The sequence below is a fragment of the Capsicum annuum genome, chromosome 1 (genome assembly GCF_002878395.1).
Source record: "Capsicum annuum cultivar UCD-10X-F1 chromosome 1, UCD10Xv1.1, whole genome shotgun sequence".
NCBI classification, from domain to species: domain Eukaryota; kingdom Viridiplantae; phylum Streptophyta; class Magnoliopsida; order Solanales; family Solanaceae; genus Capsicum; species Capsicum annuum.
The window spans coordinates 191,776,663-191,795,870 of NC_061111.1; the positions used below are offsets into that span (position 1 = coordinate 191,776,663).

General features: G+C 36.8%; 1 protein-coding gene across 1 annotated transcript; it reads left to right on the plus strand.

Annotated features, from left to right (window-relative positions):
- The first annotated feature begins 830 nt into the window (after nt 1-830).
- LOC107842232 (LEC14B homolog) lies at nt 831-18,027 on the plus strand. Its single transcript, XM_047408366.1, has 10 exons — nt 831-1,047; nt 1,238-1,666; nt 1,776-1,895; nt 2,256-2,333; nt 3,555-3,734; nt 4,485-4,562; nt 15,542-15,717; nt 16,071-16,229; nt 16,729-16,789; nt 17,441-18,027. The coding sequence occupies exons 2-10, from the start codon at nt 1,283-1,285 to the stop codon at nt 17,627-17,629; spliced, it is 1,425 nt and encodes a 474-aa protein (XP_047264322.1). The 5' UTR covers nt 831-1,047; nt 1,238-1,282; the 3' UTR covers nt 17,630-18,027.
- The last annotated feature ends 1,181 nt before the right edge of the window (nt 18,028-19,208 follow it).

Consider the following 19,208-nt stretch of genomic DNA (forward strand, 5'->3'; position numbering starts at 1 on the left):
AAGAATTTTTTGATTAATGTATGACTAGATTGTTAGAAAATGTGATTGATCAGTGTCATTTGATGTTATTGTCTTGCAGGTTCGATACCTTTAAAATTTTGCCAACGTCATCAATTTTTTTTTGTTCCATCAAAGTATTTTATGGTTGAAAAACAACGTTAATATCTTTTTAACATTAAGATTAGAACTAAAAAGAGAGATATTATAGATTGATCTTTATTTAATTTATTATTTGTTTGTTGATCATTTTATAGATATAATAGTTATTTTTTTATCTGCGCGAAGCGCGAATATATTTACTAGTATTTAATTGTAAGGATAGAATTGATACTTTTTTTGTTTGTTTTTACTTGTCACACCGATTGAGAAAAATAGTTATTGATATGATTATTTTATAATAGTACCCTCAATTAAATGATGTTTACTATTATGTCTTGAAAATATTTTGGAGAAAAAATAATTTGGAGAAAAAATAATTAATGCTAAAAATAATTTTTTTTATATGTCAATTAAAAATAAAAATGAAGTAGAAATTATAAATTGATAAATTATTTATTAATTTTTTAAATTAAATAAATATTGTTAGATATTTAAAAATAATATAAAGAACAACTATTGAGTAGAAATACTGAAATAGAGTAGAATAGTAAATAGATAAACTATTTATTGATATTTTAAATTAAATAAATATTATTAGGTATCTAAAAATAATATAGTTGATAGCTATTCATGGAAGTAAAAATAAAATCTATATTAGGAATAATGGTCAAAGCAGGGAGTATACGGTGATATCCAAATTAGACATAGGATTTTTGTTTCTAATATATATCCGCAAAAGATGGAACAGTGGGGTTGCGGATTTTCCAACTTACAGGAGTAGACCTTCTACTTCCACGTATATGACTAACCGAACCGTCACCAATCTCCCCTTTCTTCTCATACATTTAATTTCTACAAGACTCTCCAGCTAAATCAAACATTTCACTTCACTTGTTGGATTCTGCTCGCATCTTTTTCTCAATTCTAAGCTACCCGCCCACCATTTGAGTTCGTTCACTTCTTTCTATCATCTCATACATTTCAGTTTCAGTGATGTTTTCTGGAATTGGCTTAGGCGTAATTAGTCTTTTCAAGAAATTAAATTGGCACAATAAGTCTTGTTTCCCTCACATGTTTGATCTGAATGCCTATTTAAGGTCTCTTATTAAAATTTTTTTTTTTTGTTTTTTTTTTTCAGAATTTGATGTAACTTTGAATTGAAGTGACAACACATAGACAGACCATGAGCCGGTCAAGGAGGTTCTTGGATGCTTGTGAAAGTGGAAGGGGAGATGGGATAAAACTTAATGATCAAAGAGGTGATAGGCGAAAAAGTTTTCTTGATCATGAAATTTCCCAACTCACAAAGATAAGATCAAACCTCCATGACAGGATGAGACAGCTGCTGCTTCATGGCAAGGGAAAAGAACCAGTTTCACCTGTTAAAATGTTGGCTGCTAGGGAAGGGAATTATAGTGGTAGAGGAAGATTTTCATCATCCGACTGTTGTCATCTTCTGACCCGGTATCTTCCAACAAATGGTCCTTCTGTAGTTGACCAAATGAGGAGCTGTGCTTATGTTTCACAGTTTTCAACAGATGGTTCTCATTTTGTTGCTGGATTTCAGGTTTGCTCGACGTAGATGAATTTTCTATTTCCAGAAATATATAGAGTTTTCTTAGCTGTGTTTTATGACCATTGTCATGCTATGATCTTATTGTTCTTCCCGGAAACAGGAAAGTCATATTAGGATATATAATGTTGATCAAGGCTGGAAAATCCAGAAGGATATTAGAGCAAAACATTTAAGATGGACAATCACTGATACTTCGCTTTCTCCTGACCATCGTTTTCTTGTAAGTTCATGATGATTTACACAGCTTTGTGGATAATTAGTCCTTGTCCTTGTGGTTATAACAGGGATTTTGTTGGTTCTTATGCTTACAATAATCAGCCAAAAGATACTGAAGTATTTCTTGACTCTGTAAATGCGGTTTTCTTGCATAAGTCAATAGAATTGGCTACTAGAGTCTGTAACATTGAGAATAGGCTTTGTTTTTCGTGTTACATAACGAAAGATACTTTCAGTCGGACATTATCGCAAGGTCGTAATAAATGATGCAACTATAACTTGCTGAATTTGGTGAACCCAAGATCAAGTCCCCATGGTTTTCTGCTGTCACATTTCTGAGTTGTTTTTTATGTGTTGAACACAGGTTTATTCCAGTATTTCACCCATTGTTCATATTGTTGATGTTGGATCTGGTATGAAACAGTCTGTTGCAAATGTTACGGTATGTTTACTATAATATTTTAACATATCCTGCATCTTTGCCGCACTATTCTATCACCTTTTGATATCATAGAAATCATTCGTGGGTACTCCTGTGAATTTCTTGATGATAAATGACTATAGATTTCAAAAATAGAAGAAGAAAGTTTACCAGTATTTTAAAAAATAAATCTGAAGTGATGATGCCAATTTAATGTATCCTGTACATCTTGTTATATTAGTTGGTTCAGCAAGATGTGGTATGTTGTGCCTCATTTTAGGGCAGTAGTAGTGCCACTATGATTTCCACCGGGCATGCAATTGGAGGGCTTATTTTAGGGATTCATTGGGTATGAAATGTTGTATATCATGATTTTCATAGTTAACTACTATCGTCATTGACCCCAAGTGTCGATCTAGGTTTTTGATAGCCATATCAAAAGGTTTCATGTTGTAATAGAGGAGTTTTTATGTGTTGTAATATTAATTTTAAACTTTATTTTGAATTTGCAAGACCAACAAAGTGAAAAATACACAAAGAATACTAAATTCTACGATTTCATTCTTTGGTTATGCACTTTGAAACCTCGTACAACACTAATGCAAATCAATGATGGGATGTAGGACAAACAACAAAAGTTTCTTGCTTTTTGTTGTGGTATCGTGGACATCCATATCTCATTTGGCACTTCAATTCTTCTCACTATTTCTAAAAGAGGCTTTATGCTGAAAGTGATCATCAACCACATGATGAGAGTATCTAATACCTTGCAGTTCAGAAATACTTTGGATAAATTTCTAGTTAATTTTCGTGTAATAACGACATAACCAATATGATTTCACTCAGTTAATATTCGTGTTGTGCCTTAAATATGTTTTTACTAGTTCTCCAAATCTGTGATCAAAAGCAAATTAGTTTTAAAGGTCTAGTGGTAGCTGGCTCCTCTTTAGATCTTCTAATGGGAAGCTGTTGTACAGAAATATGGCCCAGTAGTCCTCCTTAGATCTCCTATAGAGGATAGCTTCTTTACAAAAGGATTTAGTAATTTGGTAGATGAGCTTTGGGCCTTTGGATGTATTTGCCCGAAAGCTCAATTTAAGGAAGCTACCTGGTCCTTGATGGTATGGCCACCAATCTTGACTTGGTTCAAGTCATTACCATGGCATGAATTTTGAGAAAATAGTTCGTGAGCTTTGGTGTATGTTTATTATTTATTATTTGGTATTTCCTCTTTTTCTGCAGGAAGTTCATGAAGGCTTGGAATTTTCTTCCCCTACTGATGATGACGATTATACATTTGGAATATTCTCTGTGAAATTTTCTACTGATGGACGAGAACTTGTTGCTGGCAGTAGCGACGCTTCAATATATGTTTATGATCTTGAAGCAAAAAGGCTAAGTCTCCAAATTCCAGCTCATATGGTATTGTGATATTCTTCTCTAGTAATGGAAGATATGGCTAACTAACCATTTTGATATCATCTTCGTATGATGTATTTTATAAGTTTATCTTCTCGTGAAATCTAAATTTCTTTGGTATGCCCCTGAATTAGGTATCTTGAATAATGTTACTGTCATCAGGTGATTTAAATTCTATACTTTATTTAGTCTAGGTTTCCTTCTCAAAATATTTGTGCTATATCTAATTTAGAATTTCTTTTCCCTCTTCTTTTGGTAAGTAATATAACTGAGCCTACAAATTAATTATCACTGAAGTGAGAAATGGTTCTTAGAATCTCTGTATACATTTTTATGACTATTTCCTTTTATGTTGCGTTTTCCCTTAGTAAGTTGCTTTTCTTTATGTTTTCTTGGTGATCTGGGCAGTTTCACCCAATCACTTTCCTGAAAGAGGACATTAGTATTTTAGCATGCTCTTGGAACTTCCGACCCATGGATTTAATGTTGATCTATGTGCTCAGTATAACAAGGAAGTCCCTAGAATATCAGAATAGAACTGTTCCTAAAAAACTCTTAACTCACAAGTTTGACCAAAATATCCATTAACACTTGGGTTTCTGGTTCTTAGAACTCATGAAGTGGGTGTCTTATGCGTAATACTATATGCATCACGTGTTAAAATAGACGTCTTGCATCTACTCTTTCAAGTTCTTAATTTTCCCCAACTCAGAGTGCAAGCATATTGTAATTCTGTTGTCTTTTTCATTGCAGTCTGATGTTAATGCTGTATGCTTTGCTGATAAAACTGGACATCTCATATATTCCGGAAGCGATGATAGCCTGTGTAAGGTAAGTTTTATCCAACTTCTTGATTGACTTAATTCATTTCTTCTGGCTGTTTCCTGGGTAACTTATTCCTTTAGTTAACCGACTACGGACTGGAAAAATGGCTGTTTAGTGAAGTATATTTCAAGATGCTGTTCTCTGTTAAAATTCAGAAATATGGGTCATATGGAACCTTTTGGATTTTATAGTTCTGTTTACTGACGGTGTTTGTAATATCACTAATATCAGTTTCGTACCCTATATCATTAGATGGGGAGGCCTGATTGAAGACAAATCTCCGGAGATTGGAGAGAAGTTGGTGGCTATAGGGGCTTGGGGGGAGTATTAGGAACACAAATAGCATGTGGTGGGCTAAGATGGCTGATTGCATCAGGGAAGTAACTAAATAGGTGGTAGGAGTCTCGAGGGTTTACCTAGGTGGGCATAGAGGGGATTGGTCCAAAGAAAAAATGGAAACCAAGAAGGCTGCTTTAACAATGTTAGTGGAAAGCTTAGATGAGGGGCACAAGAGGAGCAGGGAGAGTATAAAACGGCGAGGAAGAAGCGAAGCTTGCGGTCACAACAGCTAAAATGGCAATTTTTGAGCACTTGCATGAAGAGTTCGAGGGCAAAGGAGAAGATATGAAGTTGTATAGGCTCGCCAAGGTGTGAAACAAGAGGGATCATGCCCTGGACCAAGTGCAAGTGAAGTGTGAGAAATTAGAGGGAGAAGAGAAGAAAATTTGAGAATTTGTGTCTTAGTTATTCCCTCAAGCTAGTGGGAATAAATAGTGTTACAGAGAATGTAAATAAAGAAGAATACTAATTATACAATATTCTAAGTGCCTAGTTGTAGCGATTTGAGGATATTCCCACATCTACACTGTTTAAATATAGAGATATTCTCATATCTAAATTATTTAGTAATGATATCATATTTAACACTCTCCTTCAAGCTGGAGCGTATAAGTCATATAAGCTGGAGCGTATAAGTCATATGCTCCTAGCTTGCTACAAATATTGTCAACTCTGGATCTTCGGAGTGATTTTGTGAAAATATCCGTCAATTGGTCTTTTGAGTTGACAAAGCTTTTGGAGATATATCTTGTCTCAATCTTCTCTCGAATTGAATGATGTGTAGTGTAGCTTGGTTATCACAAATCAATTTCATTGGTTCAACTCCTCCCATCTTCAATTCTTGGAGAGGTTGTATCAACCATATAAGCTCACATGTAGCCAATGCCGGAGCTCGATACTCCGCCTCTGCACTTGATCTAGCCTTAACATCTTGCTTTTTACTTTTCTAGGATATTAGATTACCTCTCATTAGAACACAATAACCTGAAGCAGACCGCCTGTCAGAAGGAGACCCAGCCCAATCTACATCAGAATACCCAACAATGTCTATGTGTCCCTTGTCTTCATACAATAAACCTCTGTCTTGGAGAGCTTTTAATATATCGCAGAATGCGAATCACTGCATTCCAGTGACTACCACAAGGTGATTGCAGAAATTGGCTAACTACACTGACTGCAAATGAGATGTATGGTCATGCGATCGTAAGGTAGTTGAGTTTGCCAACAAGTCTCCGATATCTGCTAGGATCTTTTAGAGGCTCCTCTCCTGTCCTAGAATAAGCTTAGTATTTGGATCCATGAGAGAGTGCACATGTTTGCAATCCAACATACCAGTGTCTTCCAAAATGTCTTAAGACATATTTGCTTTGCATAATAGCAATACCATCACCAGACTGTGCCACTTCAATGCCTAGAAAGTATTTTAACTTTCCCAAATCCTTAGTCCGAAAGTGACTTGAAAGATGGTGTTTGTGTTGAGAAATACCTTCGTGATTATCACCTGTGATAACAATACCATCAACATAAACTATTAAAAAGATATGTTTGCTATGAGATGAATGCTTATAAAAAACGGAGTGATCAACTTCTGTTCGAATCGACTCCTGGACAAGAGCTCAAAAACGACAAAACCATGCTCTAGGAGATTGCTTGAGACCATAAAGAGATCGGCGAAGTCTGGATACTAGTCCAAACTCCCCCAGAGCAACAAACCTTGGTGGTTGCTCCATATAAACCTCTCCAGCAAACTTGCTCCGTGAAGGAATGCGTTTTTTATTTCCAGCTGGAAAAGGGACCAATGTTTCATTGCTGCCATAGACATGAGAAGAGGAACTAAAGCCATCTTGGCAACCGGTGAGAAAGTATCTCCTTAGTCAATGTCATAAATCTGAGTGTATCCCTTAGCAACCAATCTCGCTTTGAGACGATCAAGAGCTCCATCTGAACCTACTTTAACTGTGAATACCTAACGACAACCAACTGTGGTTTTGCCTTTCGGTAAAGGAACAAGCTCCCAAGTACCATTATCATGCAAAACAGTCATTTCTTCAATCATAGCTTGACGCCAACCTGGACGAACCAATACTTCTGCCTTCCTCTGTTTTGCAGTACAAAAGTCCATACTCAATCCTTTATCCGAACCATAACTTGTTTCCCCTTCCCCTACGTGTGTTTGGTTGCACTTGTTTTGTTCATAACCTTACCCCCTGGAAAAGACAAACTTCAACACAAGGCTTTTAAATGTATCTTACTCGGGTATTCTCGTCTTCAAAAAGGTTACAAATGCTTTGACACCTCTACTAATAAGTACTTGATCACAATAGATGTTACCTTCTTTGAGTCTTCTCCGTATTTTTCTCCTAATAAAATCAAAAGACCATATCAACCGTTCTTTCAATTCCAACTATTCCACCCCATCTTTACCTCCTTCTCTTAAGGTTTATTTTGGATGACCCCAACCTCTTCCTGAGCCTGTTTATCCAGGTAGTATTTCCAACTCTGATACAGGTACATAAAACATTTTTGATGACTCATTACCTGAAAGCTTAAGGGGGAAAAAACCCGAGGAAGGCATAAGATTGATTAAATAATAGGCAGTAATAACGAAATCACCCCAAAAACGTAAAGGGACATGATTGTGAATAAGCAATGTCCTAGCTGTTTCAATTAGATGTCTGTTCTTAGGAACAACAACTCCATTTTGTTGAGGAGTAGGTGCACAAGAAGACAAGTGCAATATGCCATGAGATGACATAAAAGAAGAGAAAGGGGCAGAGAAATATTCTCGGGCATTATCACTGATTAACTTCTTAATGGCAGTACCAAATTAATTGCGAATTTCAGCACAAAAATTTTGAAAGATGGAGAATAACTCAGATCTATTTTCATTAAGAATAACCACGTGCACTGAGAATAGTCATCAGTGAAAGTCTCAAAATAATGAAAACCTAAGGAAGAGCTAACACGACTTGGACCCCATATATCAGAATGAACAATTTCAAGCATAAAGGTGACCCTATTATTGACGCGCTTTGGGAAAGAGGAACGAGTGTGCTTCCCAAGCCGACACGATTCACATTCTAACAAAGATAGACTAGATAACCTGGGAACCATCTTTTGTAGTTTCAAGAGACTCGGATGACCTACCTGATAATGGAGCAATTCAGAGGAAGTGGTGCAAGTGAAAGCAACATGTGGTTGTGGGGTGGATAGCAAGCACAATCCTTGTGATTCATTTCCCTTTCCAATCATTTGTCCCGTATTCCGCTCCTGCAGAAGAACAAAATCATCAAGGAAGGTTACAACACATTTCTGGTTTTTGGTTAATTTGCTAATGAAAATAAGATTATAGGACATTCGGGTGCAAAAAGAACTGATTTTAAAAATATGGAAGGCAGAGGGTGAACTATACCTATCCCTTTTACTATAGTTTTTGATCCACTAGCCAAAGTCACTGTAGAGAGGATAGAAGGGGTAGTAAGCGAAGAAAAAAGTATTTTTGTTACTAGAAATATGGTCCGAAGCACCAGAATCAAGAATCCATTGTTCTTGAGATGAAGACTGTAAACTGTGTGGCATAAGCAAAAGAGTTGCCAGGTTGCATTGTGCAAGCAGCTGATGAAGTTTATGATTGCTGCCTTGATGCTTTGTACTGTAGGTAGTCAATATAGTCTGCTGCAGTTGAAGTGATAGATATAGATGATCCATTCCTGAAATTAGGTGTGGGCAAAATACGATTTCCGTTATGAGTCAGATTTGTTGTGTATCTAGGGTGGTCATTATCGTGTGGAGGAATGATTTTGACCAAAAAAAAATTTAGAGATCATCTGTAACAAAAAACTAGCAGATTTTTTTTTATTTCTGCGATTCTGTTATGTCTGTTTCAGCAACTCTGTTTTTTCAGATTTTTTTCCTGCAATTCTTGTTTTGCAGAATCTGTTTCTGCAATTCTGCTTTGCAGAATCTGTTTCTGCAATTCTGCTTTGCAGAATCTGTTTTGAGAAAAAGAAAAATTAGAGAAAGGAGGGCTTTGATACCATGAGAAATTAGAGGGAGAACAAAAGAGAATTTGAGAATTTGTGTCTTAATTATTCCCTCAAGCTAGTGGGATTAAAGAGTGTTACAGAGAATATGAATAAGAAAGAAAACTAATTACACAGTATTTTAAGTGCCTAATTGTGGGGATTTGAGGATATTCCCACATCTACACTATTTAAATATAGAGATATTCTCATATCTAAATTATCTAGTAATATCATATTTAACAAAGTGCATCAAGGATGAGAATGTCGAAGTCTTGCTAGACGAGGCACATATTCATAAGCTATTGCACGAAGAAGGGGGTAGGGATATTGGGTTGTGGAAGTTAGAGCATTCCGAGAGTCGTAGAGATTTTGGGTATTGTAGGTGCATAAAGGCTGCGGTGGTTAAGGAAGCTATTCGTAAGATGATGAGGAGGGGAAGAGCGATGGCCAAGCGAGATCCTAGTAGATATCTGGAAGAACGCAAGCGAGGCAAGTATGGAGTGTTTGACTAGGTTGTTTAATGATAAATGATAATGTCACACATTGTATTGGAGCAGGATGGGTGAAATGGAGGCTCACATCTACGATTTTGTGCAATAAAAATGTGTCACTAAGGTTTAAAGGTAAGTTCAACGAAATGGTGGTTAGACCAACATTATTGTATGGGGCAAAGTATTGGCCAATCAAGAATGATCAGAAGATGAATGTAGCGGAGATGGGGATGCTAAGATGTATGTGTGGGTAGAAGTGTGGGAGTTGATTGTAGCAGCTTAGCAAGAGTTAGGAGAGGTAGAGGTGGGTCGTAGAAGAACTAGGGGAGGTGGTTAGACAGTAAATAACCAAACTTCAGCTTAATTAGGACATTGGCCCTAGATAGGAAGGTATGACTGTCTAGGATTAGGGTAGTCGATCAGTAAGTAGTCGAGTGTTGTCGCATTTTATGTGGGTGTTAGAATGAGTAGGAGAAAGGAATAGTGTGCAAAATTCTACTTGGAAAAAGATTGTAATGTAGTGTCTTACTTGCAAAAAGATTGGAATGTAGTGTCTATAAATAGGGTCTCAGTGTAGTAATGTAGTTACAACAATTCAATAAAATTTTTCTCCTATATTTCTCACATGGTATCATCACTTCTACGATCTTGGTGGAGAGTCAAAGAGCTTCCGCTGCCGGCGGGCGGCTATAACCCATATATGTTGTTGCCTGTCTGGCCAATGATCATGTTAGCAAAAATTTCTGTGACCGTACTTATTTTCTGTGACTATTTTCTCATTTCTGATTTGAGTAGCATTGTGCATCTCTTCGGACTACTTCTCATATTTAATTTGAATAGTACTGTGCATCTTTTCAGACTACTTTCTCATATATAAGTTGCATAGCACAACACATCTTTTCAGTGACTCCTCAGATCTGATTTGCATAGTTCTATGCATCTTCTCGGTGACTCCTCAGATCTAATTTGCATAGGGTTGTGCTATCATTCTGGCCCTACCCATATAATTTCTCATTTTCAGTAAGATCGTGCCAGCATTCCGACCTTACCATATAATTTCTCTTTTCTAGCAGGGTCGTGCCATCTTTCCGAACTTATCCAAATAATTTTAGGTCTAAAATAGTCTCCTCGAGCCTTGTTTGGAAAGTTCAGCAATTTCTTTTTTCCAGTAGGGTTGTGCCATTATGTCGATCCTACCCATATAATTTATCTTTTCTAATAGGATCGCGTCATCATTTTGACCCTACCCATATGATTTTTCAGCTATCAAATTTAATAATCCGGGGTATGCGCATGTCCCGGCCATATTTCCGGTGACTTTCCTGTTCAAGATCTACTCATATCTTGATTTCGAGATGACCCACATATTTTATACCAATTTTTGGCAATTTTTCAGCGACAAATGAACTTTCCGGCGACGTTTGCTACTTTTTCGACCACTTCTTCAATTTGTTCGTTTTTCAACTATGATTGACCAGACATTCCGGTTACTCCTTACCAGTTTTCTTACAGATGTCTTCACCAAGTCCCTCACAGATCCTCCTATTAACTACATCCATGACAAGCTTGGTAGATAACTTGTATATATGTACCAGCTTGAGAGGGAGTGTTAGAATATGAGTAGGAGAAGGAATAGTATTAGAATCCTACTTGGAAAAAGATTGTAGTGTGGTGTCTTACTTGGAAAAGGATTGGAATGTAGTGTCTATAGTGTAGTAATGTAGTTTACAACAATTTAATACTCCCTCCTATAAAGGTTTGAGATGCAGAGGAGAAAAGATAGATGTTATTCACGTACAACAACTCTTTATAGAGCGGATACAAACTATGTGATAAGTACAAAGAAGCAGAAACACTCAAAATACAGGAAACTATAAGACTCCTAAATATAACACATAACTAACTACCGTAATTGAGTATATCTAGATAGCTATAATATCTTAAGTTAATAACAAACTGAGGTGGCATATATTATCTGTTAATACGCCCCCGCAAGTTGGCGGTGACTGGAACAAGCCCCAACTTGTGAAAATGCTGCAGAAAAGCTGTACATGGAAGAGGCTTGGTGAGGATGTCAGCAACTTGATCAGCGGAGTGAAGGTGACGAACCTCAAGCGCCTTTTGTTGAACTTGCTCACGAACAAAATGGAAATCAATAGCTATATGTTTCATTCTAATATGAAAAACAGGATTAACGCAAATGTAAGTGGTGCTGATGTTGTCACAGAGAACAGTTGGTGCGGAAGAAAGTGATAGGTGAAGCTCCTGGATCAAATTCGTGAGCCAATTGACTTCAGAAATAGTAGCAGCAACAACTCGGTACTTAGCTTCTGTGGATGAGCATGAGACAGACTTTTGCTTTTTGGAAGACCATGAGATTGGTGAGTTCCCAAGGTAGACAACATAACCTGTTGATGTTTTGTCATGTGGATTTCCAGCCCAATCAGAGTCAGAATATGCAAGCAAACGGTCTGTTGATTGTCGATTTAACTGGACCCCAATGTTCTTGTTTGCTTCAAGTATCGCAAAAAACGCTTGGTAGCCTTCCAGTGACTCTTTGGGATTATGCATGAACTGAGACAACTTGCTCACAGCAAACCCGATGTCATGCCTAGTGAAGGATAGGTAGTGAAGCTTACCAATGATTCGTCGGTATAGTGAAACATCAATGGCTGAATCGGTCTCTGAGTCAATGAAGGAGCAGGTTGATGACATTGGCGTTGGAACACCCTTGCAGTCAGCCATATGCAATTCATCTAGAACATCCATGACATATTTGTGTTGGGACAAGTATATGGCAGTTGACGTGGATATTACCTTAACACCCAAAAAATAATGCAAGAGCCCAAGATCTTTTAGAGAAAATCGCTGAGAAAGTGATTTAATGATGGACATGATACTTTCCTGAGTGCTGCCCGTAAGGATTATGTCATCAACATATATAAGAATGTAGACAGTAACACCAAAATTATGGAGGATAAACAAAGATGAGTCAGATTTTTATTTAACAAATCCAATACTTGTCAAAGTAGTTGGTGAGCTCAATGTACCATGCCTTAGGAGCCTGCTTCAGTTCGTATATGGCTTTTTTGAGCTTGCAAATGTAAGTAGAATTTTGAGAGGACTCAAAACTAGGAGGTTGTCTCGTGTACACTTCCTTTTCAAGTCTACCTTGTAAGAATGCATTATTGACATCTAGCTGATGAATAGGCCAGGAACGTTGGTCAGCAATGGCAAGGACCAAGCGGATTGTTGCAGGCTTGACAACAGGGTTGAATGTGGAGTATAAGGTGGAGAAATTAAGTATTCAATGCCCTGTGATTTCAAATAAGAAGTTAAGCTCTGAAATTCACCTCCTCCATCAGTATAAAAAAGATAATATTTTTTTTTGTGAAATCAGCGTTCTAGTAACGGATGTAGTATTTTGAAAACATCTAAAACCTCGTGTTTGGCTTGAATCGTGTGGAGCCATATGTTTTTGGAAAATTGATCGACAAACAAAACATAATATCTTTTTCTGTCATGGACAAGACAGGTGACGGACCCCACACATCACTGTAAATAATTTGTAGAGGCTTGTGACTCTGCAAGGAATTTGTAGAAAAAGATTGCCTGTGGCTTTTATTTGATTGGCATGAATTACAAATAGAAAGAGAGCCTTTCTTAACAACATTGAAAAATTTATTCAAAAATATATCTAGAGTACGGCGTGGTGGATGCCCCAAGCGCCGATGCCACAGATCTAAGGACACAACCATATTGCATTGCGGTTGAGAAGAAGCATTGTCTGGCGGCCACTCATAAAGGCGTTCTCTACTCCGCCCTTGAACTAGCGGTGCCCCTATACTCAGATCCTTCACAAGATTAGAGAATGGAAAGAATTCAATGGATGTTTTATTATCACGACAAAATTGAGAAACTGAAATCAAGTTATTGGCAATTGAAGGGGAGCAAAGTATATTGGATAATTGAAAGCTGGAATTAGATGCAGATAAGTCAGTGTTACTAGTGTGAGAGATTGGTGTGGTGTTACCATTTCCTATAGTGATTTCTTCCGACCCGTTGTAGTCAGTAATGTTTGTGAGACTTTGGGTATCCGATGCAACATGGTGTGTAGCCCCCGAATCAATTATCCATGGGGCTGATTGCTGTTTTTTTTGTTCAGCAAAGTTGGTCCGAGCCTGAAAATGATTGTGAGACTGAGAGCGACAAACGCGAGCAGAGTGTCCAGGTCGGTCACATAACTGACACACTAAGTTGACTTCTTGCGGATTGGTGCGACGATTACGCCCTGGCTGAGAACGTTGTTGTTGTTGGTGCTGGTAGTTATGTTGTTGTTGCTGCTGGTAATTGTTTTGACGCCTATTGTTGTTGGTGACGTTGGTCCTTATTTGAGAGTTGGACTTCTAAGCAACAGCAGCAGTAATTGTGGTGGAGTGAGGTGGAGCATTGTGTTTGAGGAAAAGCTCGTGATCAATAAACTTTTCAAACAGTTTGGCATATGAAATTGGGGGGTCACATGCACGAATTGCTACTGAGATTTCTCGATATTCTGGTCCAAGACCAGTGAGAATCTTGAAAATGAGTTTGTCATTTGTGACAGGAGCTCCTGCAGTGGCAAGCTCATCGCAGAGAGATCGGACTTGGTTGAGATAAGTTCGTCACAGGAAGATTCTCTTTGGCAAGATGAGCTAGGCGATCTCGCAAGCTGAAAATGCGAGTTTGTGACTTATTGGCATAAGCAGTATGGAGGGAATCCCGATTATGGAGGCTGCTTTGGCAGTGGTTGCAGTGGCAACAGTGGCAGCAAGAGTTGTATCTATGGATGCTAAAATTGCATTCTGGATCAATTGGTCCTGACGAAACCAATTAACATAATTGGGGTTGCCAATTGTCTGGTTATTTGTAGTGGTGGTCACGGCAGGAGCAGGGATAGTCCCATCTAGATGTCCGTAAAGATTGTGTCCTGAGCATGGATACTTGTGCCTTCCCGAGAGAAAAATTATGGCTGCCAGCAAGTTTAATCGGAAGTTGGGTAACCGGGTTGAATTGGACAATATTGGTGGAGTTGGTAACAGAGAGAGCCATTTCTGATGATTGGTTAAAAAAAAAAAATTAGAACTTCGTGAGAAGAAGAAAAAAAGCTCTTGATACCATATAAAGGTTTGAGATGCAGAGGAGAAAAGATAGATGTTATTCACGTACAACAAATCTTTATAGAACGGATACAAACTATGTGATAAGTACAAAGAAGCAGAAACACTTAAAATACAGGAAACTATAAGACTCTTAAATATAACACATAGCTAACTACCGTAATTGAGTATATCTAGATAGCTATAATATCTTAAGTTAATAACAAACTGAGGTGGCATATATTATCTGATAATATATCCCATTTTATGTGGCATACTTTGATCTGACACGGAGTTTAAGAAATAAAGAAAGACTTGGTGATATTTACCAAATTGTACTTTATTAAAAAATATACTGCTACTATCTTGAATTAAGTGGGACCTTATAAGTGAGATCAATAAAGGTAAAAGTGGAATTGTGTCTTTAAATAGGTTACCAAATAAGGAAAGGTGACATTCTTTTTGGGACGGACCAAAAAGGAAATGGTGACACATAAAATGGGATGGAGGGAGTAATATTTCCCCCCAATATTTCTCAACAGTGGGAAGGGCAGGGCAGAGGGCTAGCCTCATCCCGTCTCTTCTTTATTAGTCACGTAATTTCTTGTTCTCCAATGTGTACTATTTTTTGTTGCTTCATTTGCTTTGTTTTTGCTATTTTTGCTGTCATAGTTTAGTGCAACTCTGCTTTGTTATATTCTCTTTTGAGCCGAGGATCTATCGGCAACAACCTTCCTACCCCACAAAGGTAGGGGTAAGGTCTGCGTGCGTCCAACCCTCCCCAAACCCCACTTATGGGATTACACTGGGTATATGTTGTTATTGTTGTTAACCCTTAATGATTCTGGTGAGGTGTTAAAAAATGCTTGTTTTTAACTAGCTTTGGAGAACTCATGAGGATTCTCATGGACAGCTGAAATGCTGGTGGTTTCTCTTTCTTAGATTTTTCGAGTGTATATCTGTTTGATTGAGAAAGGGCTCTTGATCATATTCAGGTTTGGGACAGGCGTTGCTTTGGTACCAGAGGTCAAGCAGCTGGGATTCTCATTGGACATCTAGAAGGCATTACATATATTGACACTCGTGGAGATGGCCGGTATCTCATCTCAAATGGGAAAGATCAGGCTATCAAACTCTGGGATATAAGGAAAATGTCTTCTAACATTAATTAGTATGTCTCACTTGATCCTTTTTTTTCATCTTTGTTTTGTGCTGTCCATCCCCCTTTCCTACTTTTTTCAAGCCACATCTTCCTTTCCCATCCCGTAGGCATAACGAGTGCTTGAAGTGGTTTTTTCCCTATTCAATAGTGCTTTGCATGACTAATCAGTGCATTGGAGTCATGAGGGAATACCTTCCAGGACTAATTTACTTTGCTCTTCATCACATGAAAATATTTGAGAGTGTTGCGCAGAGCATGGGTTTATTGGTTTAAGTTGTTTGGAATTGTTCTATAATAATTGCCATTCGAGTCCAAAGAAGATCTCATTGGCACAGCTAATATGGCTATTTTCTTCTATGTAGCTCCCCAAGGTCTAGAAGTTATGACTGGGATTACAGATGGATGGACTATCCGGAGCATGTTAGAAACAAGAGAAACCCACATGACCTATCATTGGCTACTTATAAAGGCCACTCAGTCTTGCGCACCCTTATACGTTGTTATTTCTCTCCTGCACATAGGTTGGTGGTCATTGTATTCTTAATACCTGGCAAGTTTCTCTTTGCTAAACATGGTTCTGATTAAAATTTTTAGCCAGCTTTACTTGATTCTGTAAGTACAATTTGCCAGCTTTGGAATTTTCCTCTGCGCATCATAATTTTTTCTCTGCAGCGGCTCATGAAATTTCAGATTTTTGAATATTCAAGTTTTTGAGGTGTTCAATTGATGTCGAGTAGTCCTGTAATTGGCATCACCTTTGATTCTTGTATTGATTTTCTATCGTGGCTTTTTTCATGAGACATCTTCACCTAAGACCAGTGCCCAATATTTGCTTGGTATAGCGGTTAAATTGAGGAATTACTGCAGTTTTTACTATTTACTAGTTCTATCATGATTCATGAATCTATTGCATCCCCTGTGGGTCGTGTTTATATAGTGTGTTTCATTTTCGTACCTGATTCGGGCATTTGATGCCACCTGTAGAACGGTCATCTAATCTGCAGAAGTTCTAATTTTCAGCACAGGGCAAAAGTTCATCTACACTGGATCAAGTGATTCTTCTGTCTATATCTATGATGTGGTATGCTTGGAGTTCTATACCCTCACTTGATTTGCTCTTTTTTCTTTTCAACATCCTACTTTATTGCTTCATACATCATTAGCTGATATATTAGGTTCATTAGTTAGTGAATCGTTTGTCTCAATCTGCTAAGTTCTTTCAGGACTTGGATACATGCATTCTGCTTGTAGGTTGAAGTTCTGCAACTTTGAGTGATTGAATCTGTTTAGCCCAATTACTGATGTCTTGATAATCTGAGACACTGGTGGATCTATGATCTTGAACTCCCTTTTCTGACTTGATGACTAAGCATGCAAAAATTAACGTAAGAAATGTTATGTATCCAATTCGATGATCAATGATAGAATAAAGTTTGCTAGTCAGGGTTCAGGCACTTTCCCATTTGATTAGGTAGTTTGAGCATGAAGAAAAACATCACTCTTTCCACGAATTGGATGTCTACTATGCCATTCTATAGTCTATATATATGCTTCATATAACATAATACAAGAGTCAAGCTGCACATCCCATATTATCTTTTTTGGATGATGTTTGGTGTCTGGTTAGCTTGCGGATGCCGTATTTTGGGAGAATTAAATTTTGTTTTGGAAGCAAGGGACTTGATAAAATCTTGGATACCATCATGCATTTCATTCATTAATACTTTTGTAGGTGAGTGGAGCTCAGATTGCAAAACTTGATTACCACCAGGAGCCGGTGAGAGATTGCAACTGGCACCCTTACTACCCTATTCTCGTTAGCTCTGCATGGGACGGTATCGTTGCTAACTGGGAGTTTCCTGGTACTGGTACAAGCTCATTGCCAGTGAAGCCGCGAGCCAGACGATATAGGCGATCTTAAGTTGCTACTAGCTAGCAGCATGCAGAAAGATGTTTTTGGAGTACACAGATTTGAAATATGCAAAGCTCAAGTCTATCCATGTTCTTTCTGCACATTGACATGCTACCCACATGTACACGTGTACTCTGGTTAACCCGAATGGGATAGTCCCAATGGCGCCAATAGGTAGAACTGTATTTAATGTCACCGAGTTCAAATCGTAATGGTTGCCTAGTTGGGCATACTCACTATTATGTGAAAAGGGAGTAGTGTGCTGTGATTCTAATGAGTTGATAGTACAGGGGTTCATTGAAAATTTTATGAATGATTATTGTAAATAGTCTCATTTAGATTTCACCCTATTTACTTTTAGGTGTGTGAAGTTAGATTGGGAGATGCAGTAGCAATTTGTGGATTCATTTTTCCCTTGTCCTATTAAATATCCAAGTCCATAATGGAAAAACAACGAACAAACTTTAGCAGGGGTATGCAAAAAAACGATTAAATCAGTAAATCAAATCAATCATAATGTTATTGATTTATCGGTATCAGAGTTATTAGGTTAATGATTTTTAAATGGTTAAATAATTTTTTTGTTGGGCTATCAATTCGGTTTTCAATTTTTAAAGTTTTAGTTAAGGATAAATTACATAAATTCCATACTTAAAGAGACTATATTATCTAGTATTCCTTACTTTTTTAAAATTTACATAAAATTTTATTTTTTAACTTTACTCTTGATACATATCAAGAAAACCCCACATCCTATTTTTACTCCATCATTAACTCATTTAAAATTTTCTTACTTATTTATCAATAATTAAAATCATCTTCCTTCCTGATTTTTACTCTTTCATTAATACTTAAATCATCCTGCTTCTTGATTTTTTCTCCTTCATTAATGCATGCAATTTTTTTTCCTCTCCTAAAATCTCTCTCATTTTTTTGAAAAAAATCTATTGATACATATATAAATTTATTTAGTTGTTCATACATGTTTATTTTTTTAATGGTGATTCATATGAATGATAAATATTATATCATTATATGGGTATTATGGTGATTCATACGATAGATAAATTTTGTGTGATTTTAACGGATGATACATATGATATTAATGGGTGGTACATATTGTATTATGGTGATTCATATGGTAGATACAATTATTTATTTCAATTATTGGGTGATTCATATGATATTAATTGGTGATATATATGGTATTATGGTGATTCGTATGGTAGATACAATTATTTATTTTAATTATTGGGTGATTCATATGTTATTAATGAAAGGTAATGGTGTAGTCAGTGTAAAAAACAAAAGTAATAATATTTTTTAAAGAAGACAAAGCATAATTGAGACATAATTAAAATTAAATCTAAAAAAAATAGATTAAAATTAAAGACGAAATTAAAGATGAAAAAGACCAAAAAACATATATATCTTTCATAATTAAATACAAAAAAAGAGAAACATAATTAAATCCAAAAAAAAGAGAAAAACTAGATATCTTTCCTTAAATAAAAGAATACAATGAATAAAGGAGAATCTATTATTTCCTTAAATAAATATCTTGTTAGTTTTAAATGTATCGTTTTTT